The sequence below is a fragment of the Suillus subalutaceus genome (genome assembly GCF_016647625.1).
Source record: "Suillus subalutaceus strain FC151 chromosome Unknown DFJ58scaffold_110, whole genome shotgun sequence".
NCBI lineage: Eukaryota > Fungi > Basidiomycota > Agaricomycetes > Boletales > Suillaceae > Suillus > Suillus subalutaceus.
Genome location: NW_024540359.1, coordinates 44,402 through 67,914, shown reverse-complemented (window position 1 = coordinate 67,914; position 23,513 = coordinate 44,402). Strand labels below are relative to the sequence as shown.

General features: G+C 48.2%; 6 protein-coding genes across 6 annotated transcripts; 2 read left to right on the top strand and 4 right to left on the bottom strand.

The window, feature by feature from the left end:
• Positions 1-1,680: 1,680 nt before the first annotated feature.
• DFJ58DRAFT_804788 (uncharacterized protein) lies at positions 1,681-3,789 on the bottom strand. The gene is made up of 12 exons (XM_041391053.1): positions 3,458-3,789; positions 3,371-3,403; positions 3,285-3,319; positions 3,231-3,245; positions 3,142-3,180; positions 3,073-3,085; positions 2,903-2,935; positions 2,681-2,740; positions 2,485-2,625; positions 2,204-2,432; positions 2,100-2,148; positions 1,681-2,048 (listed from the first exon to the last, which is right to left on the bottom strand). Exons 1-12 carry the CDS (start codon positions 3,510-3,512, stop codon positions 1,857-1,859), a joined length of 894 nt encoding a protein of 297 aa, XP_041240240.1. The 5' UTR covers positions 3,513-3,789; the 3' UTR covers positions 1,681-1,856.
• Positions 3,790-7,160: 3,371 nt separating this feature from the next.
• DFJ58DRAFT_45660 (uncharacterized protein) lies at positions 7,161-9,554 on the bottom strand. Its single transcript, XM_041380490.1, has 5 exons — positions 9,130-9,554; positions 9,028-9,078; positions 8,825-8,974; positions 7,536-8,766; positions 7,161-7,476 (listed from the first exon to the last, which is right to left on the bottom strand). The coding sequence occupies exons 1-5, from the start codon at positions 9,456-9,458 to the stop codon at positions 7,420-7,422; spliced, it is 1,818 nt and encodes a 605-aa protein (XP_041240239.1). The 5' UTR covers positions 9,459-9,554; the 3' UTR covers positions 7,161-7,419.
• Positions 9,555-9,650: 96 nt separating this feature from the next.
• Positions 9,651-10,394, bottom strand: DFJ58DRAFT_665384 (uncharacterized protein; the record flags this gene model as incomplete). Its single annotated transcript, XM_041382499.1, has 3 exons — positions 9,651-10,038; positions 10,095-10,273; positions 10,314-10,394. 3 exons carry the CDS (start codon positions 10,392-10,394, stop codon positions 9,651-9,653), a joined length of 648 nt encoding a protein of 215 aa, XP_041240238.1.
• A 983-nt stretch (positions 10,395-11,377) lies between these two features.
• Positions 11,378-14,148, top strand: DFJ58DRAFT_45576 (Cullin repeat-like-containing domain protein). Its single transcript, XM_041380489.1, has 9 exons — positions 11,378-11,769; positions 11,821-11,869; positions 11,918-12,013; positions 12,066-12,150; positions 12,200-12,296; positions 12,353-12,742; positions 12,802-13,179; positions 13,232-13,400; positions 13,452-14,148. Exons 1-9 carry the CDS (start codon positions 11,740-11,742, stop codon positions 14,063-14,065), a joined length of 1,908 nt encoding a protein of 635 aa, XP_041240237.1. The 5' UTR covers positions 11,378-11,739; the 3' UTR covers positions 14,066-14,148.
• Positions 14,045-17,003, bottom strand: DFJ58DRAFT_854434 (kinase-like domain-containing protein; the record flags this gene model as incomplete). Its single annotated transcript, XM_041393868.1, has 11 exons — positions 14,045-15,211; positions 15,262-15,385; positions 15,446-15,633; positions 15,686-15,931; positions 15,985-16,191; positions 16,251-16,288; positions 16,345-16,375; positions 16,424-16,471; positions 16,594-16,674; positions 16,730-16,844; positions 16,897-17,003. 11 exons carry the CDS (start codon positions 17,001-17,003, stop codon positions 14,231-14,233), a joined length of 2,166 nt encoding a protein of 721 aa, XP_041240236.1. The 3' UTR covers positions 14,045-14,230.
• Positions 17,004-21,651: 4,648 nt separating this feature from the next.
• Positions 21,652-22,723, top strand: DFJ58DRAFT_844384 (uncharacterized protein; the record flags this gene model as incomplete). Its single annotated transcript, XM_041393073.1, has 3 exons — positions 21,652-21,910; positions 21,974-22,486; positions 22,542-22,723. The coding sequence occupies 3 exons, from the start codon at positions 21,652-21,654 to the stop codon at positions 22,721-22,723; spliced, it is 954 nt and encodes a 317-aa protein (XP_041240235.1).
• Positions 22,724-23,513: the final 790 nt, after the last annotated feature.

Genomic DNA, 23,513 nt, shown 5'->3' with positions numbered 1-23,513 from the left:
TGCTTTTTCTGACCAACAGCATACAGGCGATATTCAGACTATCCCGCTGACAGATACAGTGAGTCTCCTGCACAGATGCATATTATTCTTCTCCAATTGACCGTGGTGCCCTGTAGAAGTGGGTGTGGTTCTTTACTAACTCCTTGGTTTACTAATGACTGCTATGCTATACTGCCGTAGATGTGAGTCTACTTGGAGTGTGTGCTACGAGGCTGGTCACTGAATGAATTCGTCAGGCTTTATTGTATACGTCATACGGACTTGGACGAATGTTTTGGTATCTGCAATGCTGTGGGGTGAGCTTGGCACTTGCGAGAACTCAGTGATATTGACTTGACTAAAACATGCTGCGAGTCATCATCATCACTCGGTTATATGCCATGTATCAACAATCCAGAAAGATCCTGATATTTCTCATTGTCACCTTCCTGGCTGATGTCATTTACAACGGAGTGGTTGCCGTGATAGTAACCCTACACGTTTCAGGAGGTACGTTAAATGTGGATGGAAAAAAATGGTGCTCAATGATGAATACCAGACGAACTCATCCTCTCCGGCACCTATCAGTGTTCGATTAACTATGTGGGAAATATCCCACTTCTGGTTTCCATTAGTTGGATCCTTGGCGTCGTGTGGGAGGTCCTTGCACTATGTCTCGCGATATGGATTGCTATAAAACACTTCCGTGAACTGCGACATTTAACAGGAGGGATTATCGAAGACTGTTTTACGGCGTTGATGAAAGTCACATGCTTTACTTTGCGAGGTGAGCTCGTGCTGTGAATATGATTTCTTTTTTCCGCTGAGGGATCGGACATGTTAGTTTGGTTGCTGTTTCTTGCTTCGAGCTCATTCTTGATTTCTATCCAACACTCTCAACGGTATGTCAATCTTTCACTTACTTCTGCACGCTGCCACGGTTTATCGTTTTCATAGGAATTTACCTTGGACGCTCAGATTTATTCTGGGTTTGTTCAGATTTTGGCGGTCCTACAGGTGTTTGTGCTGGGACCACGCCTGATCCTTAGCGTTCGGGAATATCAAGCTAGGCTCGTGGTTGACTCCGATGCAGCAACCGGCATGACCTCAATCGCTTTCCAAGAGCGTGTGAATATATCGACTGGCAGTAGTGTGTGATGTTCGGTGAAGTTGACAGTTGTCTAGTGCTCTGCGAGGAGCAGGGGAATTTGCTTTTATTTATTCGCACTTTTTGATGGTGTTCCAAGGTGGATTTCAAGAGACATACAAAGTTTTCATCACAGTATTTAATTGAGTGATTTGCTATATGTGCTGACAATGTTTAAACCAATATCCTAGTAACTGGCACCAGCTACTTGTGATTGCTTGGGAAAATAAGCATGTGAACACCGAGAGCGAAGTCAAAGCGACAGCGCACTACTTGAGTTCCTCCGAGTCAGCAATTCATCTTCTCGCCTCATTCAATGTCCCACCATTGTCTTCTCACCTAACTGGCTTACAGAAAATTCACTCAAGATGATTGCAAGGGGCCAGGTATGATCCTTCCGCACCTGCTGTGGTTGTGACGTATCTAAATAGCTCTAAGTTTGCATGGGAGGGTGTTCTTGATGCTGTATAGGGTCGGCGTCGTGTGATCAGAGCTTGTCTCTCTCCTCCTGTTGACATTTTTCTGTCTCGCAGCCGACTGAAGGGGAGTCCTCGTTGATTTATATAAGCTCAATATATGCAGATACTTTGTGGATATCGTAGTACATAGTGACACAGAAAAATCGGGCCCTGGACTACTTGTTCCTATGAAGTATCATAGAATTTTACTAGGACGAGAGCCTGAGCCTGAGTAGAGGATTTCACTTTACCTCATTTCTCAAGTTGGAGCATCACACGCGGGAGTCCATCTCGTACTGCTCCAACGTCTGTGGCGAAGTCCAACAGATGCAATCCTCGAATGTCGTACTGACATGCATACAGGTGTCGTTGGCATGCGTTTCCCAAATGCTGATGATAACACGCGGCACGATAATAAATGGCGCGGTACCGTTGAACAGCTGTACGAGATACATCACCACCGTCTGTGTATGCCTGTATTAGAGCACATCTCTCTAGAATCACAGGAAAAATACCGGAAGGTCGGCCCACATTATCGCCATGAAGATTTGAGTTGCCAAATTCCTAGCGTGACTCGATGAATACTTTCAGAGAACATGACAAACGAAGGGGAACTTACAGGACAAAGTATATGACATGATATCGGACGATCATGACTACATATGCATTAGGCCTTATTTCAAGTTCCTTCCGTTCTTTCAGGTGCTTTCCGAGGACGGCAATGGCGAGAATAACCAGGAAAATATCATAGCATATGACGGGGATGGAAGCGTATACCGCAGGCAGAGGCCCGACGTGGAAGAAATACGTGCAGTACTTGACGTTTGGAGTTATTACTATTTCTTGCACTATGCACGAAGGCATTAGCTTGCGCAGAATTCGATGAAAGTAGAAATTCACTTGAGATCGCTGAGGGTTGACTCCATAAAAATATATCCACCGCTATATAGAGCGCGACGATAGGTAGGAGCAACCCCAGGGAAACGTAAAGTATGCGCTTCGATTGGTTGCATAGGGCGTAAAGACGCCAGATGAGAATGACTGCAAATGCAAAATGGGTACGCGCAAAGATGCGAGAATTATGTATATGACTTGCCTTTTGCAAAGCACAAATATACAGAAAAACCCCATTGCACAAACAAAAACATACTATAACCTATTTCAATTTCATGATGAGCAAAGCTAGTTTCAGGTGAATACGATAACTCACATCTAAACAAGAGGTCAGCCGCAGGAAATCAGGCCTAGCGTAACGAAATTCGGACGTACGGCTGAATCTGGGTCAACCTAGAACTCTCTAAAGAAAGAATTGACACACTCACTGATTCAGGCATATACAATAGACCTCCCCCTAGTGCTGGTCAGTTAATGAGGGCTTGGTTTGAATCACGTCACGTACAACAGGCGCAAGTCCTAGACGTTAGCGTCAATACAAAATGTACCATCTGGAGGATACAACCAGCGCGACGTACATTGCAACCACAATACCAAAATATCGAACCTGACATAGCGACAAAAATGGGAAACCATGAAACACTTTGGCAGGGTGGAGCTCACAAAAAGGTATAGATATGACATCGCTGACCACGGTCTTTCCTGCATATTCAGTCAGTCACATCTCGATATCGTTGGGATTGAGCTCTCACCCAAACAAACGTGATCTGCGATAATATGATCATAAGTACTCGACGATGATAAACTGACTCCTCGTTACCCTCTTTCTCAAACTGAAGCACTAGATAATATTACGCTCAGTCGCACTGCAAGGTTCATGAAAGCCACTGACTGTACTCATAGGATATCAGGGTAATGCTTGCAACTGAAAGACGATGAAGTTCAGCACAATGATTTGTTTCCAACAAGGCTGACGAACCTGATATGTTGTTATTCCAATCAAGAGCATAGAGAGATCCTTCTAGTCCCGACATGACACTGTGCAGATCAAATGGGGGATTCAAAAGTGAACGATAGGCTACTGATCAGCAACGTGCAATACTTATAGGGCAGCCTGATCGGAATCTTGTTAATTCGTAAGGGTTGTGACTTGTGGCGTCCTAATGAAAATTGTATGACATCGTGCGGAGCTTGCGGTGCCGCACTTTCCATTTGATGTTGCACATCGATGATCACACGGCTGACAACTTGAAGGGTCACCCTGCGTCACTGGTGGCTGTAAAGTCTACTTCTTGGGCTATATTCTGCCTGTCCAACTCTATTGTTTAGGTCGAAATGCATGGTCTAAATCGAACCTCGAAATAAGCGAAGCGTTTGCAGGCCGTTAACATGGTGACGTCCTTATGGGAATGTGATTTCTTGGAAAGACATGGCCACGATGCCTCCGAGGACACCCGCGATCAGAGAAATACCCTATTTTACAGTATGAAAATATAAGCAACTTAACTATTGGCAGAACAGAAATGACGGCCTGACCCCTCAAAGTGGGAGTGGAGAGCAGGATGGGAGCGGCACTGGGAGGGAGAGGTAGAGGAGTCATGAGTGAACTTAGTCCTCTGGAACAAATTATGCCATGCTGTACTGTCAGATGGAGTACGAAAATACAGAGTCGGCCCTAATCGACTTACTCCAAGTAAGTCAGGGAACTTCTGCCAGGGCTGGAGTTTGAACACTTGAAGCGTCCCTGAACACTTGGCCGTACCCTGATCCTGACTTGATCCTGATTTGGGAACCGGCATGCCAGGACCGTACGCGCGAGGTCTCGTGCTGTGATGGCGAGGTCCAACATACACAATCCTGCTGACATGTACGCAGTTCCCGTTGGCATGCGTATCCCCGAAGAGGTTGGCGAGATTAATCGCTGACGTCGGTACGTGTATGCGTTAGCTAAGCTTTGTGGAATCATGCAAGTATCATACCAGAATATTAGCCCACAATGGGACCAAGAAGATTCGGGTCGTCAAATTTATAGCAGAATTTGATGACTACTTTCAGAGAGCCCACCGGACGAAGGGGAACTCACACGATTAAGTATATGATATGATACGAACAATCATGAGCACGTGGGTATTCAAGTTAGGTTTCATTCCGTTCTTTCAGGTGTTTCACGAGGACGGCAGCTGCGAGAATAACGAGAAAAGTATCATAGCGTATGGTGGGGAATATATCGCAGGCATTAGCCCCAAGTTGAAGGAAGGCGCACAATATTCGACGTTCGAAGTGACTTTCTTTCACTATGCAAAGAAACGGGATCAACTTGCAGCCAATTCGATTCAAGTAAAAAAGGAAAAAAAAAATCACCCGAAAACGCATTCTGTCGACTATACGGAAATGATATCCATCCCTATGGTGAGGGCGACAATAGGTGAGAATTATAGAACAGCTCCAGAACACAAAGTCTAGTAGGAGTTTGGATTAATTGGTTGTATGGCACATAGAGACGCCACACCTGCCAGTAGTTTCCACGTAAGTACCCGATCTAATATACAGGTGTCCCCATGTATGATGTGACGATGACTATGTAGCTCGCGGAGCCCAGAGTCACCGGCACAAGAGAGAAATGCTCTCGGGAAATAACAGGATAAAAGTCTGATATTTGGGGGTCCAGAAAACACTAAGGTAGCACTAGTATGAGTAGGTACAGTATTTAAGAAAATCAATAGTGACTTACGGAGACACACGGAACGTCGGGTTAAAACTGCAAAGAGCGGGTAGTAAGATATTCGGCCGATGGCGACATCGAGGACAAACTTGACGAATAAATGAGTGTAGTCAGAAGTTTGAGTTTAGGAATATTAAGGACAAGGCCCTAGTGCCACCCCGATTCATCTCATTACATAAGTGATCGTATTTATATCCATCCACGTGCCACCCTCACGCGTAGTCAGCCAATGAAAATCGTTCATCGTTCAACGTTCATTGATCCACCGGCCGACAGTCTCCTCCATGAAGTATTCACTTACTTTGTTCTTGTTCGCTCCGTCTTCTTGGTCTCCTGGTTCTCCCACTGTCCAGTGCTCCGTAAACTATCTATTCAGTCCAACCTTTGCTTTTGATCTAACATAACAGAAATCAAGTAAGAGTATGGGCCTCCGGCGTCAGTGGCGTAGCACGCTCACGTTCATGCCAACAAAAGGATTTGCTGCTCCCCTGATAGGGTCCCAGCTTTCACATACCACTACGGCCACGACGGCCGTCTCTTTGCATACGTGACGCGCTAGTAATTGTACGTACGCTCACCTGAGCCAGTTAGCTGACTTGATTCGATCCTCCCAGTGTGCAGATCATTCGAGCTGAAGGCGCACAACTACTCCAAGAACTGAGCGCTCCAAAACCATTGAACTCAGGCTCTCTCCCCATGCGGCATACTCCAGGTAACTTCGATCGTTGCGTCACGCTGAACAAGGAACCGATCAATGCCGTCCCGTGGAGCCCATACTCGAAATAATTCAGCGTTGTTTGTGGATGTTAGTTGTCTCCCTTGGTCGCGAAAGTTGGTTGCCTGCAAAACCAGTTCTTGGATCATCGTGTGCGGATTACTATTTCAGATCCTCTTCTCATAACTTCATCCCGTTCAATCTTTCCGGGTTCGGCACCTGGCAGGGAAAATTGACATAATCGGCGCCTCATTTTGCAAGCGTCGCCCTTCAGCAGGTTCCTCTTGACACATGTACCCTGTTTCCTCGCCTCCGTGTAGACAATGGAATGAAGGTCTGGAGTTGCACTGGTGGATCTATGCGTCCAGGTCTTCGAAGAGTTATACCAGGCATTTTCGAGACCCACTCCGCTTGATCAGGCACTCTCATTTGGCCAGGATATCCTGCCACACCCCTTCCCTCACTCCGTACATTGGTGGCAGCACTGACAGCTAGGCCTGTCACACCGTATCCTGCAGGAGCTGACCGACCGCCTGGTGCAAATAGACTCACAAGTTGCACAAGATGTGTGTGGCCGGTATACATAATCGAAAATTCCTCAGGGAATCACCCTTCGCCCAGCAACCGTCTCCTCTAGCGATCTGTGCAACCTTCTCTCGCTCTTCTCGCAGTACTATACCCAAGCCCGAGCACGCTGGCTTTCCTAATGAGTGGTGCACCTCTATCGTCAGCTCCTTGCGTTCCCTCTCGTCCATTGGCACAGTGTAGACCTGGGGTAGCTTATGTTAGAATGCGTGAAGCTCCACGCAACCCTCAGATATAGCAACAGTGATGTCGTTCCAGTCGTCCTTGAATATCACTGGCGACAATGCCGCAGGAGCAGTGCAAGAAAGCATACCATTGATGATGTATACGTGTGAGAAGTCGTCGTTCTGGATGTACTTCCCTACTACCCGACATCTAGATATCGGCTCGGATATGGGCATAGAATCCAATAGGACTTTGCCCAAGCAAATATCTGAGGCGAAATAAGGAAAATTTTGAGTAAGGAACTGTCCTCACACAAACCTTTCTTCATCAATATTGCGTGAACTGTCAGTATTGGACAAGTCACTCTGGTATCAGGCTCGTAGCTCAATATATCAAACCCTTTTCTCAATTGAGGATGTGGTCAGCTAGTTACGAAGTGGGGCAGTTAAGTACTACCTTTGCAACTGTCATTAATATTACGACTACCGGCACGATGCTCCGCCACTCCTGATATGTTTTTAATCAGGGTCCAAGACGACCCACCACTGATAATTAAATTTGGCTACCAGCCAATATGTGATTGTACATGGATCTCCCTTAGACCACAAACTAAAGAAAACAGTCGTACCTATAGTCTAAGTATACGACGCATTGTAGTGCCTGAGAGCGAGCTGGTCCAGGATCGAAGTATCATTTACAAGAAATCCACTTGCGAGTTATCAGCAAAGCATCGAGAATTTGGATTCGGTCATTTTCACAGACGGTTTCGACGACACCTGTTACAAGCGTGCATTTGACACCCTGCACAACGCTAATAGATGTCAAATCAGAAGGTGTGTCGACGTAAGAAAGGTGACGCAAACGACTTACGAAGAGGTACAGTGGGAGATGCATTTCGCAGCTCTCACAACGTCCGCCACCGCTCCGGTATTTCCAGCTTGTGTGGTCACAGTCGTGGTCCACTCTGAGACGCTCCATGGTCTCCCTGATCATACGCTGTCTGACAGCGTTCCTATCCAAGCCCGACGTTACGGTAGTTGATGCGGGCTGTGGCTGTGGTACGTCTGTGAACCATGCTGAAACGCGAGCATTCGCCTCGGCACGGCGAGTCCTGCGAGTCTGGGAAGGGGGTTCTGGAAGAGGTGCTGGTGCTAGTGCCTCACGACGGAGAGTCGTGGTATGGGGTAGAACAGGAGGAGGAGCTGGGGCAGGTACCTCAGCATGACGAGCCGTAGCCCAGATATTGACAACTGGCGCTGGTCTGGGCGCTGCCACAGGAACCTGTTGAGGAGGGTCTGCAGGGCGAATATTGCCAAATACAATTGGCGCTGGTCTGGGCGCTGCCGCAGGTGCCGGTCTGGGTAGATTAATAGGCTGGTTTCTAGCAGCGCCAGCAGCTGGCACTGGTTGGCGCGCTGCAGGTGCCTGTTGGGGAGGATTAGCAGGCTGGGCACGACGTGCGGGCGGTAGCTGAGCATCCACGCGACGCTCTGCAGCAGCAAGCAGCCTAGCCTCGTCCCACTGCGGGCACCTGCAGCTCTTCCAGAGTGCTTTGCACAGATAGCAGAACTCTGTCTTGCATCGGCAGGTCATGTGGAAACACCCCATGTTAAGCTCGATCATCTGAGCACAGCCTGGACAACGTGCCCACCCTGAGGCTTGGCTGAGTGTGAGTACTTGCTCAGTCTCTGCATCGGTAGTGCAGCTGTGGGTGTACCCTTCGTATCTACCACGACATTTTCCACACGTCGTCGTAGTACACGTGGGGGACGGGCATGTAAAGACCTTGGTGAAAAACCCCTCATATAATGGCCCGAGGAAACGGCTGCACGCTGGTGCAACACAATAAACGCGCTTCATGGTCCCAAATTCTTGAGCTTTGAGGGTAAACTCAGCGAGGACTTCCTGTGTCAGGTGAGACCGAACTTGTGGGAGTGGAATGTTCTGGCGACAACATCGAGGAGGATACAGGCTCTCGTCGCGGGTGGCTGATTGGAATAGGTTGGTGATGCAGTCGATATCATAAAAATGGCCACATGGTGCCCGAACTTCTGCTCCGAAGATGGGATCCTGACAGATCACACAGTCATGGCCAGTAGCCCTAGTTATGATAGTGTCAGTAACAATGCATTGGTATAATAGGTAGTAACACGTCTCACCGAGGGCGGGGAGGAGGGGGAGCTGGCCTAGCTACAGTGGTGGGCACTCGACCTGGATTTGCCCGGAGTGGGGGGGTTCGACCACCCGATTCGGGCGCCGAAAACAAGGAAGCAAACCACTGGCCCCATGTTTGCGTTTGTGCTGTCGTGCTGAAACTCTCGTCAGATACTCGAGAGGAACATTACGTGACTCGTAAGCGTACTTTCTCACGGTGGGTTGGGGCGCCACAGCTTGCTGTGCTACTGTTGCCGGCCTGCTTATCGGTGTTAGCTTTGGGAATCACGCCCACAATATATGGCCTTACCTAGGCATAGGATCAGGTTCTTCAACAGCAAGTCGCTGGGCAAGTTCCCGATCAGCATTGAACTCCGCAAGTTCTCGAGCATTCTGCATCAACAATGAGAAAGCAACTTCACGATCAGTGAGTGTCTCTCCTCGATGCATTCTGGTATCATATAAAGCCTGCAATCTCTCCACATCAGAAAGCTCCAGCTGGGCGATCATACGGGCAAGATCCTCCTCATAGTTGTCTCTATCTCTTGGATCAGGGACCGGACGTGGTCGTGAGGGACCAGCGATCTTCATGGTGGCAAGAGAGAAAGAGTCGAGCGCAAGCGTGAGAGCATACGACATTCAAACAACTTCTGGATGAGCGGTATCAACACGTGCCCTTTGTGGGCGTAACAAAGATTGGCGCTTATTTTCTAATGACCCACACGTCGTACAAGACTGCTGATCATCGGCGATGAGCTCCAGATAGCTAGAGTTCTATTTTACAGTAGTGTCCCCCAATAGCCCCTATTCCTACATCTGAATAGTCTGTGATTAGCTCAGACTGAATACGTCCTTCAGAATCTCGACAAGTTCTTCATCTTCAGCATCAGCGCTTGTGGGACTACGACAACCTTGCTCGGCTGCAAACCTCTGTGCATACTCACGAGCCTCATTTATCTTGAGGACGGTAGGCATGCCGAGCCGCTTGCCATCCTCAACGGAGCGACTCGGTTGTTTACACAGAAGTATGTAGGCGGGCAAGCAGAGCGATTTGTCGAGGTTGTACTTATCATATGTGACAATTCGCTCGACAGGTTTCATGTCGAGCTTTTGCAGCTGCCGGACTGCCAGGTCTCGCACGCCTGGAAATTTCCATCGTGTGGCCAGGTCAAGGATAGTGATCCAGTGGTCCATGGGTTGCTCATCGTACCTATATTGCCTTCGATTCCAAACTCTCAGTCTGCCGAAGAACATGTGTTAGGAAAGAGGACTCACGGGTTGTAGAATACCCACAGCAGTCGCTCAAACTCACTGATCTTGACATCATCAAGTCGAAACGCTGCCTTGTCGGACTGACCATCTCCCTGTGGCCCAGCCGTTCTGAATCCCTCTCGGAAATATTCGGACTCTCTTTCAAAAAAGTACTTGTGTACGCGAAATACGGTGCCCTCGACCTGATTGACGGCGGGTTTATCAGGACCATCACGATTAAACAAAAAGAAGACGTGCATGAAATGATACGCTACCGTCATGTAAGTAATATTGGGGATGGCGTGTTATTCGGGACATGCCCATATTTTTGATAGTCGAAACCGTTGGATAACGACGATGTGTCGGAAGTTCCCTCCGGATCCCACTTTTATTTGGTGCTGTGGCCACAGTATACCTTCCGTATCCCATTCACATATTGGGAACAAGGCTATGGCAAATGTAACCAAATGTGCAGCTTCCGACTAACCCCACAGAAGGCTGTTACTGAAGATCAAATGAGGATTCATTGAATCATTTGAAAAGATAGAAGTGCGGAGATAGGTCATGCACGAGGCATGGTGGGCTGTGTCTGATGGTAAAACCTGTGCAAGATGCTCACGGTCTCCGACCGGTGCTTGTATATGACTGTAGGAGACAGAAGCAGTATCAGGGTCCAACAAGGATCCACATTCGTCCTTGAAAGATAGTAACACTGGGTCATCACTGATCAATCTTCGACTTATGGACCGTCAGAGTCTGGAAAGCATACATACATCATTCACCTCCTCTAGCTATCTTGATAGTTTTTACTATGAATCGAGACATACATTTGGCATCGCAGCTGTTTTGAGACGAGTCGTACAAGACCAGAAAGTACTCCATTTACAGTGTGACCATCATGCCGTCGTTATAACGCGTGTTAGCTGGAATTATTTCCACTTTTGAGCAAGTTGATGGGGCAAGTGTGAAATTACTCTCGAGTAGAACGTCGGGTGGCTCCGGGAATCGCTGCCTGCCTGCGAAGAAAGACGCCCGCTGTTCTACTGCAATGTGGCCTTAGTCGTTATGTGAATCCGTTTTGGAATCTGATCCTAGTACCTACAATTTGAAATATCTAGTGAAACGTTACTACAGGATAATGCTGAGTCCTGACCGATGTTGCCCAGGCTCTCAATTGGATCAATATCATAGAAAGGCAGATGGGAAGTTACATTACTAGTAGAACGGAATGCAGGTGTGCTAACGTAGCTGCACGCTCGAGCCTTTGAGAATTTTGGGATGGTACGAGACTTTGAGGAAGCTGGTACCGGTAGAATCAAGGATGACGTGTTGAGTGCGGCGAATCATAAGCTTTCGATAACTATAAAGAGAAAGACACCTAGCCTACTATCAACCAAGAAATTAACACTCCGAAGAACTTGGGCAGCCTTCCAACTGTGCCACAGGGTGCTAAGTACTCACTTGACGCACACTGGCACAGTTGTAAGGGACGCGGCGTTGTCCAGCACACGGTGGGCCACTTTAGTAGGTTCGTGGTTGAAATTTAAATTTGAAATGTTGAACCCACGACTAACGATCGGCAAACAACCATCCACATCGATTAACATAACCTTCAAGTTGGCCCAGTACGGGCACGTCGACACAGAATTTAGGATCCTGAAACTCTATTATGGACGATGATAGTGCCGAGATCGAGCTCGTATGTTCTTCCTCCAGGCCCCATTCACGAAGTGCTGACCGTTCGATGTAGCTAGAGCAGAACCTCAACAAAACACACCAGATCTCACAGCGCATGACCAGTGCGTGATTTCCAGCCATGTCCAACTGTTCATAACATACTGTAACAGCCATCCTGACAAATTTCGACACTCGCCTCGTGAAACTTGAGAAGTCCATCCTACCACTATACAACTCTACACAGAAACTTAAGCAACGGGCTCATAGTTGGGTAGTCCAGATTGCACCATAAACAAGGACTCAACGGGTGATATACAGATATTGATCGCGCTCTGCTGAAGATCGACGAGGTTGCTAGTAGTCAAGATGGCATTGCCATAGAAGAAGGCCTGGTTTTACGGGGGTACGTTACCGTTCGATCAAAGCTTGGGACATGACTGAATCATGAACAGGCCGCAACTTGGTCAACTTGAAGCCTACATTGATATCCTTGAACGCCTTAATGCTGCCATTGCATTCAAGTCTTCTGATGCAGATTCAAGGGATATGGTACAATTCAGACTAATTCGTCGCTATTCTACATGCTCTCTAATCGTCTTTCCAAGGCGCGACTGATCGAGACCGGTGCCAAGAAGCTTACCCAGTTGTATACTAAGCTTGTCGCAGAAGGCTCCTCGGGATCTCCGCCAGTTTCAGGCCTTGCATTCATGCTCACCGAGTTTCCCCCTTCCTTGATGTCCTCCCTCACACCCCTTGTCGCCTTCCTCCGTACTCTGCCCCTTCCATCAACGCATCCCTCTCACCCCGCTGCTTCAGCTATCTTAAACACCCTCAAGGATGCACAGCGAGGGTATGCGGACATGCGTGGGAGTTGGAGTCGCAAAGCGCTCGAAATGCATTCACGACGAGTCGTGGACCGAGCCGAGACTCTAGATGGCGTGGCTGCTGGGAAGGAGTTTAGCATCTGGATAGACAATTTGCTCAAAGTCACTGAGGTGCTTTTTCTAGTCATCGTCCCCATTTTGCAAATTCTCAACTGAGCACGGATACACAGGCCGAATACACCCTCCTCGCCGAACTCGCCCCGCTGTCTAGCAACACCCTCATTGCATCAACTTATGATACCCTTCTTACCCCTCTCCTGACCCTCTTCACGGATACCTTGTCATCTCTGACATCCCTCATAAAGCGCTCGCTGCACAAATACACGTTCCATGCGCTTTCTGCGTTTTCTGCACTAACAATGTCTCAGGGTCGCTGGGAATCTGTGTTGGCAAGACGTGGACGGGAGGGAAATGAGTTACGGGACGGGCTCAATGCGATCCGTGGTGTATGCCTAAGGAGTTTCCCCGAATTCTTGGCTGATTTGAAGCTTGCCGCTACAGGCAAGGGCGGTGACCTGAGTGTCAGCTTAGCGGACATCACTATTTCGGTATGTTAAGACAGTCCTTTGCTTTGTATTCACCCGCACTGAACAAATACAGACCGTGCAGTATCTGAATCGCATACCTGATGTCCAGGATGCTGTCGGGTCTGCGTTGTCTGCGCTCGGGGATGGGAATTGGAAAATGGGTGACGGGAAGCAAGTAGGGAAAACTTCCAAGTCGAGCTCTGTAGAAGTAAACGAAAAAGTCCTGATTCAGCACTTTGTTTGTGGGTTGTATTTTCTTTCCTTTGTCCGAGTATAGCTCATTCAATCTGCAGACGACGTCATGAATACTCTCATCGGGAGCCTTACAACTCTTTCACGCACCCAACGCCGGCCTCCCTTCGGTTCAGTGTTCCTCATCAACAATGTCTCACATCTTGTGTCTCACCTCGTCTTACGCCCCACGAACCCCAACACACCTTCCCTACTGTCTAAGCCCACGACAGACTTCCTCACCTCGTCGTGGCGCACTGCAAAGGCAGGTTATTTTGATGCCAGCTTCTCACCCCTCATGCAGACGCTCGCCGACGACGCACGAGATAAGACAAGTGGCAGTGGTTGGAAAGCGGCAGCGAAGGAGAAGTTTACGCGCTTTTATGACTTGCTTGAAGAGGTTGGAGAACGACATCGGATAGCAAAAGTGTTGGACGAGGATCCGGAGGAGAGGAGCGCTGTTGGGGAGGAGGTAGTAAAGCTGGTTGTCCCATCGTTGCAGCGGTTCACGCAAAAGCAGAAGGAGAAAGAGTTCAGCAAGAGTGAGCTTCTTGCCCTTGTTATATACAATGAACTAACGCTTCACCAGATCCTCAAAAGTGTAAGTCATCCCGTATTTTTGCGCGAATCTGCTTCATTTGACAACGCGTCCCGCAGATATCAAGCTGTCTCCTGAGGAAGTGGAGTCCCGGATCAGAAATTTCTACAGCTAGTTCTCCATTTGCATTATAAGCGGACTTTGTTCTACCAGTTAAGGCTGACACATAACATAGTGCGAACTTTTTCACTACTCCAGTCTGTTCGTCACTCCAGATTGAACCTACGAACACTATTCCATCACCTATAACCAAACACTCTCCAGCATTTTCTCAAAGTCATTTGCACAAGAAACAGTCAAAATCTCTTCCGTGATCTGCCTCCTCCAGTGGTTACGCACGGTGTCCATGCCAGGGCGACGAAATCGCTTCAATAGGAAGCATATGTAACTTTCTCCCCGTTTCAATATTCCTTTGTCGGGGTCATCATGATCATGGTAGTTAATAATTCCGACCATCCATTCTGTCGTAGATGCCGGTGGGAAGAAGTGAGATTGTACGACCAGCTTCTTGAGCGGTGATACCCAGCGGCGACCTGCGGGCCGGGAAAGGAACGTCGACTGCCATTGGCTCTGGCTAACAGAGGCAGGAAGCATGAGCAGTCTGACATGCACGCCACGCTTTGTGATTGAGAAGTCGGAATCACCACAACCCTCTCCCCACCACGATATCTGGCGGTTCTTGAGCATATCCAGCGCCGTGGCGTTCGTCGTGCGGTAACAGCCAGGCTCCGTTGGACAACCAGGAAGCCCGCCAGCCCACACAAGAATCTGCCATTCCTTGCAGTTCTGAATTAGTTCTGCCATGAATCTTTTGAACGCTCGATCTCCTTCTCCATACGCGATCGTCATGCTGATGTCAAAGATACCAGTGAGGGAGTAGGCAACATCCTCGATGCGGGTTGTCTTCCTGCTCGCTGCCCAGGTCATCTTCTCCCAGGCACGGTTTGGCCCGGGGCTAAAGTTGCACAGGTCATTCAGAGGGATTTTGGTAACCCGGGAAAGAGCAGAGACGACCGCCGCGTCGTCCTTGTCGTTTTCATTATCCGTAAGGGGTGTCCACCTAGGACCGTAAAACTTCATCCTGAGGGGTGCAAGGAGCTCCTGCAGCGTCCAGCCACGAAGGAACCACTCGTCAATTCCTAGGGTCTCCAATGATTCTGATTGAGCCAGATGCACGATGCATATATAAGCACCGCGGGTACCATCTGTACATCGAACGTATGGCTTCATCGAGCTCCGAGCTGCTTTCCTTATTAATGCAGCATGTGTCAGACCATGCAAGACGGCAGCCATAGAGTTTCCTTCGCTTTTGTGCAAAACGAGCGCAACTTCTCGTAACCTGCCCCTTCGCGTTTTCCCGACTTCAAGTCTTGGAACGTTGGCTCCGATTTTCCCCATCTGTGTGATAGGATTGCATATTTCAGCATGTCGGGGATCAACCTCGACTCTATAGCGGACTTTCTCGACCATCCCTCATGCTTGGATATGTCCTCCTCCGTGATCTTCTCTGGTTCCAATATGGTAAGAAGTTCTTCCCGTGAGATCAATTTCATCTCTGGGATATAGATCAGATGGGATGGGACCTGATCAAAAACTCGTCGTTTGAACTCGATCATTACATCGGGAATACCATAGGGAGAACCATGCTGATATCCAAATCAGCTTGAACACGAACATAGATTCAATGAAAGAAGTAACCTCGGAGACCGTAACTTCCACGGTCTGTGGTATTCCGGGCATACAACGCAAGGATTCTTCATGCACAAAGGTTAGGATCTGATCTGCAGAAGGGCGATCTGCAGGCCGAAGTGAGAAGCATCGTCGGAGGAAAGATAGATCTTGAGCGCTGATTCCTTCTGGGAATACCGGGACTTGGTCGTCACGCAAACGGGCCTTCACAGTGTCATCTGGAGCTTTTTGCCAGGGCTCCTGCCCAGAAAGAACCTAAGAAAGCTGTTAAATACGGTGATGCCAACGCCGATGAAGGAGATTAGTACATGGATCATGTTGCAACCGAAAGACCACACATCGCTTTGGGACGTCGGAAGTCCGCTGGAACTGTCAACCATCAACTCGGGAGCTGTCCATGCAACATCACCCAGACGAGTCTCGTAAGATTCTGATTCCGCAATCTCATCGAGCATCGTGGAAAGCCCACTACCCTTTACAAAGGCACGGCCATTCGAGTCCACCAGGATGTTATGCTGACGTCGGCACATCGGAGATTAGTGCTTGCCTGCCTTAATTTTCGATGAGAACTTACACCGCTTAGATTTCCGTGAACTACTGCAAAAGAGTGCACTAGCAAAAAAGATCACTTGAGAATGCCTACTATCGTAAGCGAGCAGCAGACATACAATACTGCAGCGCTGAGGCAATATCTTGCAGCTAACCAAATTCAGTTTTAGATGGGGCGAAATCATAACCGAAAATCACCCACCAGGCGAAAACGTTCATGGCGCGTAAGGATGTTGTGAGATCTAACTAATAACTCAATGAGGCTTCCACTGTCGATCCAAGGTGACACAAGGCCAGGTAAAGGGCCATATCCGTGAACGAGCCCGAGTAAAGGCAAAATGTGTTCATTCTGAAGTCGCCCCCCAGACTTTGATTTCTCGTCTCAATTCCTCGCCTTTTTCACTGAGCGAGTCAGAATCATGCTGAACCTTGATGACCTGAACTGCAACCTGGTAGTGTTTAGAATTACCAACTGGTGTCAATTGTCAACTAGCAGGGACCTACTGGAGAAGATTCAGAAGGCGAGTTCCAGCTGCACTTGAAGATTTTCGCATAACCGCCCGCTGCAGCCGGTTTGTCTGAGTATTTGATTATCTGATCAGTGAGATCAGGGATGCAACTGATGCATAGATTCAGCAAGATGAAAGCCACATTCCCGAAGAAATACGCACATGGGACTTTCGAATACTGATGACATTACTTCTTGCGAGTTGGATGGAGGTGTGGACCAAGCGTCAAATATGTGTACCTTGATGCTGGGCAGACAATTATTTCCCATCACAGAAGCTTCGCGAATTACCGTCTGACTCTTGGCTTGGCCATGTCATTAGTGGGGGCTTATAATAACTGAACGATATTGACGAGCCACGCAACCGAACAATGGATTAAAACGATAGAAAGGCATCTAGATCATTTATTCTATACAACCCTGGGCTGTTCAGATTTGTCCACCGAAGGCGTAGAACGTATGATGGGGGAAAGAGACTAACCAACGTTTTTGTGCACCACCTGTCTTGCAGTGACTCTCATGACCATCGAGTAAGGTTATGGACTCGGACTGGTCGGTATATATATCGATTATTATTATGATAGATACCAGGGTCATGCCATTGTCCGAGTCGAGCGTGCAGAAATTCTGGAATCTGGAGCACCTCTAAGTGAATTTGAACGTCCAAGTCAGATGCCAAATGGCAACCAGAGAACATGATGCATTTAGTCACTAGTATGACTCGCCGAGTGCTATATGGATGTCGAGACGCGAGATCGCCGCACCATATGGTATAAGAGTCTTGGAACGATCGACATCATGATGATGTTCGCCCAGTACCATAGTGGGCGTGCACCACACTTTACATAATTCATAAGATTCCTTCCCGATGCAGCTAAGGTTGCGCCGTGCTGACTACTTTCGAGATAACACTGAACATGGGCTGTGCGTGCTGTGTAGTGGTGAATCTGTAACAAATATTATCCCCAGTGTATATATATTGCTTATTCTCGATATTTTTCAATTTAAATGAACCCAACTCTTGGTATTGATCTCGGGACGTCAAGTTGGTGCGGGCGTTGTTTAATCATAATGAGCGCTAGCGCTTGAGCCCCGCTTGGCGGGCCGTCCTTAAACTCACACTTATGCAAATTGCCTTTTTAGGACCACTCACAGCTGACATAATATTACCGTGCGGTTTCTGCGCAGCCTGCTCCTAGTACTTACAGTGTGTTGCATATGAGATTGCAGTGCGTGTTTTTCAAAACTCGGCCTCGCTACCTTTACCGGCACTTGTATACCTTAATTAGATGTCACATCTTGTAATACGCCGTGCGTCTGTGTGAGTGACTCAGTGCTTTGACCACCATCAGCATCGACCTGCGGTCCAACACACCACATGTGAGTCTTTGCACTTTCGCTACTTACGAACGACTTTGACCTGTTGTTTTTTGACTAGATGAATACTGTTAGTCGTTCTAACCTATCTGCCGCATTCTCGGCTCACGTACTGCAAGACATGAGATGCTCGTCTCGATTTGAAGAAAGCTGAGAAGAGGCAGCGCATTAATTGACTTAACTATAGATTGTTTTTCATTGATATTGACTATGCTCCGAGTCGTTCCTACATCATCACTCAATTTAGTTCGTGATGTGGTTGGATTCATACTACACTATATACTGGTACTACACATTGAAGGACTGCCCTCGAATGAAAGTTGATCTGCGAACACACGCGCGCCCGATATCTGCCTATCCCTGCATCCTCTGATTGGTCTTGTCATCAACACTGGACTCATCCAGCCAGACAAAGTATTCAGCCGGTATATCCCCATATGCGGCTTGCCAAGTTACCCGCAAGAGCTCATTCCTCTCCGCAGCCGTTTTGGAAATGTCTTTGTGGGTCATTCCCAGCCTTCGAGTAGCGCGTGAAAGGGTAGCGAGAGAAATGTCTTTGTTCCGAGCAGTGAGAAGTTGTTCTTATAGTTCATCCAAGTACGTGGCAGGGTTTGCCTGGAGTAGTGCATGGATGTATTCGGTGTCGACGGTGTCAAGAACGCGGGGACAACCCCTGCGGCGTGCAAAGGGGTTGGTGACTTGACCATAGTCTCGGTGCAAGCGAAGAATATTGTATACTGTCTTCTCTGAGCATTGAGCAAGCTGAGATATTTCAAGAGCTGTCCTGTGCTGTTCAAACCGCCAGAATACGATATTCTGGCGCATTTCCTGGCTAGTGAATGACCCTGGCATAACGAACTGACTGAGGTTTCGTTTCATCAAGCGGCAGTGGCTAGAGTGACATGTCACATCCCTTGACCTAGTTAAGGTATACAAGTGCCGGTAAAGGTAGCGAGGCCGAGTTTGAAAACACGCACTGCAATCTCATATGCAACACACTGTAGTTCGGGCGCAAGTTGAATCAGTTGACAGCCCTCTCATTTATCGAAGAAAAGTCGAAAAGGTACCCACGAAAACAAGATTCTTTGTCTCGAACGATGAGGCAAGCAGTCTTTTGCTGCAATATCTAACACGCTGATCACTCTCTGTTCGTCGCAGATTTTTGACGGAGTCCCTGATGACTTCCAAAACCTGACACTCCCTTTTAGATACGCTCTTGGCGGCCTAAACATTTCATTTTAATTTGTCCAAATAGACCTATGAGAGCGACATTAAATTTGTACACAGCTCTTGTCCTATCTTTGGTGGTTGTTCGACCTTCTGGTCTGCAAGCCCGACTGCTGCACTACTGCGCAACTGGTCTAACTCTCTTGTCGCCACCGCACATCCAAGGTTCTTGTGAGTAGAATTTTGCGGGTCACTAAGGCCACGGACATTGGTCCACCATATGGACTTGAAGCTTCAATGCCAGATCAACCGCGGTTGCAACTGACAGTCGCCGGGGGAGACATCTCGTTAACGCAAAACATCCTGCACTCATAGCAGTCTCGTCCATTGCGAAAACGACAATGGTTCATTTCATCTAATTCTCTACGCTCGGTCCGCTTCTCTCCCTGTACAAGAAGGAGCATAGGCATGTACAGGCTGGTACCGGCGCTCTACTTCTTTTTTCAATAGAGACTAATGTGCAATACCTCAGCATCGATGTCGGATTCCCGTCTCATCCTCCCAGTATAGATGATGGGGGGTCTGTTAAATTTCTCCGTATGTCTCGTGGGGATCCGCCGATAGCAAACAGGACGAAGATAATCCTTTGTGCTGGGGCATTTCTGAACGCGGCGCTCCTGCGAAACAACTTTTGGCACAATAAGTATACCACAGGGTTGGCAGGAAAACGGTGACGGGCCACCTTTTGACACATATCGCTCTGATGAGGAGAAGCGCTTCTGCAACTTAAGCAGGAGAGCATCGAGATCGGAGCGGAGTCCTTTGCTGGTCAACACTCAACCTCACATCTACAATATCACGCTCAGATTACCGCTGTCGCTTCGCCTGATCAAAAGCAGGATGCCGGCCATTTTTGCCCAGTATGGTATTCACGGTTTCTGCATGCTAATAACTCAGTTGCACATAGAATTTTGCTGGCATAGCCAGTGAAGAGTAACTTCGTGGATCGGAAGACTATGTCGTCTTTGGTGAGTATTTCATGTCCGTATGCCATCTATTTGCATTGAATCACCCCTCTAGTGTGCGCGACGCTTGGTGAACTCAGTGAGAACAACGGGGATTCTTTCTTACATTTGTCGAACCAGCCCTGAGTGGGAACCCAATATCCAACTGTGTCCTACAAGTCATGCTTGATGAGAAAGGCTTTGAGCCCTGGGAACAGATGGACGAAGTGATAGTTAAAGCCGTCAGGGCGATGACCGGTAATGAGAAACAGGTTTTCGTAAGATCTCGCAAGAAAGCTAACTGCTTGCAACGCAGCAGGGAAACCTAACAGGAAAACCATCATTGAGCAGCACTAGTTTTCGATTGACCATCCCCATAGTCAGTTTGTACACGATCGCAAGGCATTGGCATCGGACGTGGATCTCTCGGCTCAGCAACTCTTCAGCAGTAGATAGATCCCCAGTTATGCACGCATCGTGGGCTGTCGTGATAGCCAGGATCTGCAGTGTGCACGAAGGATGCTCTAATTACATTATGAGAGCTAAGGATGGAAACTCGCCTTTGAATTGATACTGAGATCTTTTTATCTTTGCCTCCGCTGAGGATGTACTTGGAGAAAGTGACTCTTCTCAAAGTGGATGGGAGGCGATGGCTTGTTGATCTGAGAGCCGCCAGAGACGGACATCGTTATCATCAGATGCCGAAGCGACGAGGGTGCCAGCGGGGATGGCAATGGCGCTGATAATGCTAGTGTGGCCTTGCCAGGGATGGTGACCGACCTGCTGCCGGATCAATGGATCCCACTTTCGTATGGTACGATTGCAATGATTGCCTCCTGACAGAAGGCGTGTGGCCATCGGGCGTCCACATGAGAGAGAAGTTGCAACCCCCTAAGTTTGTGGGTGGATCTATCATCGAGTCCGTGTGGAGTCACTGGAGTGAGGACATAATCTGTTTCAATAGTAGGCAGTAATTTTTCTTTTGGTACTGTGTGCACAAGAAGGCAGTCCTCCGACCGGGTTCGGTTTCATTACAGTCAGAAATCCCACCAATACTACCAGACGCTCTTACACCGTGACTAAAAACAGTTTGCGCCGGCCCCTCGATGAACGGCTGCAACCGTGACAGTATTCAGATGCTTGACCACTACCTTTGCGCATTTCAAACTTCAAAGGTTTCTCCAATTTCGTTTGACACCTGCGTACAATGTGCGTGATCTCACTGGCTGGTAATAGCAAAACTTAATTTCGCCACTCCCGGAGCTTCCTTTCAACCGATGGCGCGATCAATACTTGGGCGCTAAATATTCTTCTTACGCTCAAGGCCTTTCTGCAAGACTCCTCAGGTGCACGGCTTTGAGACTCGTAGCATGTGGATAGACAGTGTTCGACAGTTCATCCTCAATTATTCCTGGCTATCAACACCTATCATTGCGGCAATTGGATGGTTCCAGACCTGGATTATTGCCTCTCTTTTTCTTTCCATCGGAAAATCCAATGAGGTTGTTGAAGCCATTGAAGAGTCACGACTGCAGAGTTCTTTCGTGAGATATTATAATGAAGACAGGGAAGACCCAGGTGTCTCGGAAACGTCCACTTGTAATTATGTTGCAGAGCAAAGGTACACGGGTAAGTGGTTGCATTCATGACTCCCCGTTCGAGGCGTTGAGGACGCCCTACTATTGGACTCAGGTTTAGCAAAGCGCACGGTACTTGCTGCATGGCTTGCAGACACTTCCACCGCAACTCCCAAAAAGACCGTTGGCGTCATGTCGATGGACCCTGGGCTCAGCACACAGCTTCTTGACCTTTATCACTCCGTCTGCAATGCAGGCTACCTTGCATACGTGTCATTTGTCATTCAATTTGTCGGCTCTCTCTACGGTATCGTGACAGTCTCGATCATTTGGGCAGATGATGCGCATCTCATGCAACAACCTTATGGCATCCAACTGCAGCAACAACTCGCCGCGCTCACTATCAACCGCGGGATGTGGTCCATTGCGGCTCTTGGCACATTCTTTCCGTGGGCACCTCTTCACGCTCTCTATTTCACGACGGCTGTTGCTGTTGCACTAGAATTCCTCTTCGCTGCCAGGGGATTCGTCATTGGCTGGCACATGAGCCTGCTTCCTGGTATCCTCCAGTTCTTTGTTGTCTTTTCGTGGTTGCTTCCTAGCGCGGAGGCGTTAACGCTAATATTTGGTATGTTTTTGCGCTTTGAGTTTGTCAGTTCTGCATTCACACGTATCTCCCACAGGCCTGATCGCAATGAAGATGGAGGTTTCATTCATCTCCGCCAAAGTGATCATATTCGGGCTCCCGGCACTATGGTTAATAATCGGGCCGTTGCTCATCATCGGGGCATCGTTGGGATCGCACTTTGGCATGGTGAATTGTCTTGTTGTCAGTTCTAGCTTGTGCGCCACAACTTCAAGTTGAGCGAACAGACATGCAGTCAGGCGGATATTGGAAGGAGCAGGGTATTTTTCCGTTTCTTGTCCTGCTATACATCCTGGTATGATGTTCCTTACCAACTGCGCATATTTTTCTCACTTACATTGCGCAAGTTTTTTGCCATTAAAGCCCATGATATTTATGCGACACTTCTACTTTCAATCATCCCCGCACTCAGTTTGCGAGAGGTTACAACTACACCCTTTACATACATACAAGCAAGTCAACGAAACGAATAGAATGCATTGATATGATAAGCAAACTTCTCCTCTAGTTGGCTGTGTTGCATTACAGTCAGTATATACCAGTAGTCCATGTGGCACCGGTCTGTGGATAGCGACATCCGACCCTTGGAGATTCTTGCACGTCACATGTCGTGACCAAGGGTGAGTGCGCCATGAAGTCCTTTACTTTCTGTGATGCAAAACTCGCAAGACAGCCAACTCAAAGTCATGCTGGTTGCAGGCAATTGCTGACTCTGGTCGGTCGCGTGTTTCGCAATGGGCATATTTAGAGACTTCAATATGCTATATCATACTTGCGTTGCCCTGAACAATAACCATCAGTACAATTACCGATGATCAACTTTCGAAATTGATCGTCTGGTGCGACCAATCTAGCAGATCGCCCATCCACTTTAACGTACCTTCAACCACTCCTCTTGCTACAATGAGCGGACGAGACCAAGTACTACGGTGAACATGTTCACACAAACGGAACAATTAATACCCGAAAGTCTGTAGGATGCGTGGTTCTTTTCGAACCAGCCGCTGCA

Bases quoted from the DNA above. Each gene is read 5' to 3' on its own strand.
- DFJ58DRAFT_804788 (XM_041391053.1), bottom strand. From the start codon at position 3,512: ATGTCGGGACTAGAAGGATCTCTCTATGCTCTTGATTGGAATAACAAC. The intron at 3,320-3,370 runs GTCAGTGGCTTT...AATATTATCTAG, and splicing joins CCTGATATCCTATGAGTACA to TGCTTCAGTTTGAGAAAGAG. The intron at 2,741-2,902 runs GTGTGTCAATTC...AAATTGAAATAG, and splicing joins GTATATGCCTGAATCAGTGA to GTTATAGTATGTTTTTGTTT.
- DFJ58DRAFT_45660 (XM_041380490.1), bottom strand. From the start codon at position 9,458: ATGTCGTATGCTCTCACGCTTGCGCTCGACTCTTTCTCTCTTGCCACC. The intron at 9,079-9,129 runs GTAAGGCCATAT...ACCGATAAGCAG, and splicing joins GAACCTGATCCTATGCCTAG to GCCGGCAACAGTAGCACAGC. The intron at 7,477-7,535 runs GTAAGTCGTTTG...GACATCTATTAG, and splicing joins ATCTCCCACTGTACCTCTTC to CGTTGTGCAGGGTGTCAAAT.
- DFJ58DRAFT_45576 (XM_041380489.1), top strand. From the start codon at position 11,740: ATGGACGATGATAGTGCCGAGATCGAGCTC. The intron at 12,743-12,801 runs GTGCTTTTTCTA...ACGGATACACAG, and splicing joins ATTTGCTCAAAGTCACTGAG to GCCGAATACACCCTCCTCGC. The intron at 13,401-13,451 runs GTGGGTTGTATT...TTCAATCTGCAG, and splicing joins CCTGATTCAGCACTTTGTTT to ACGACGTCATGAATACTCTC.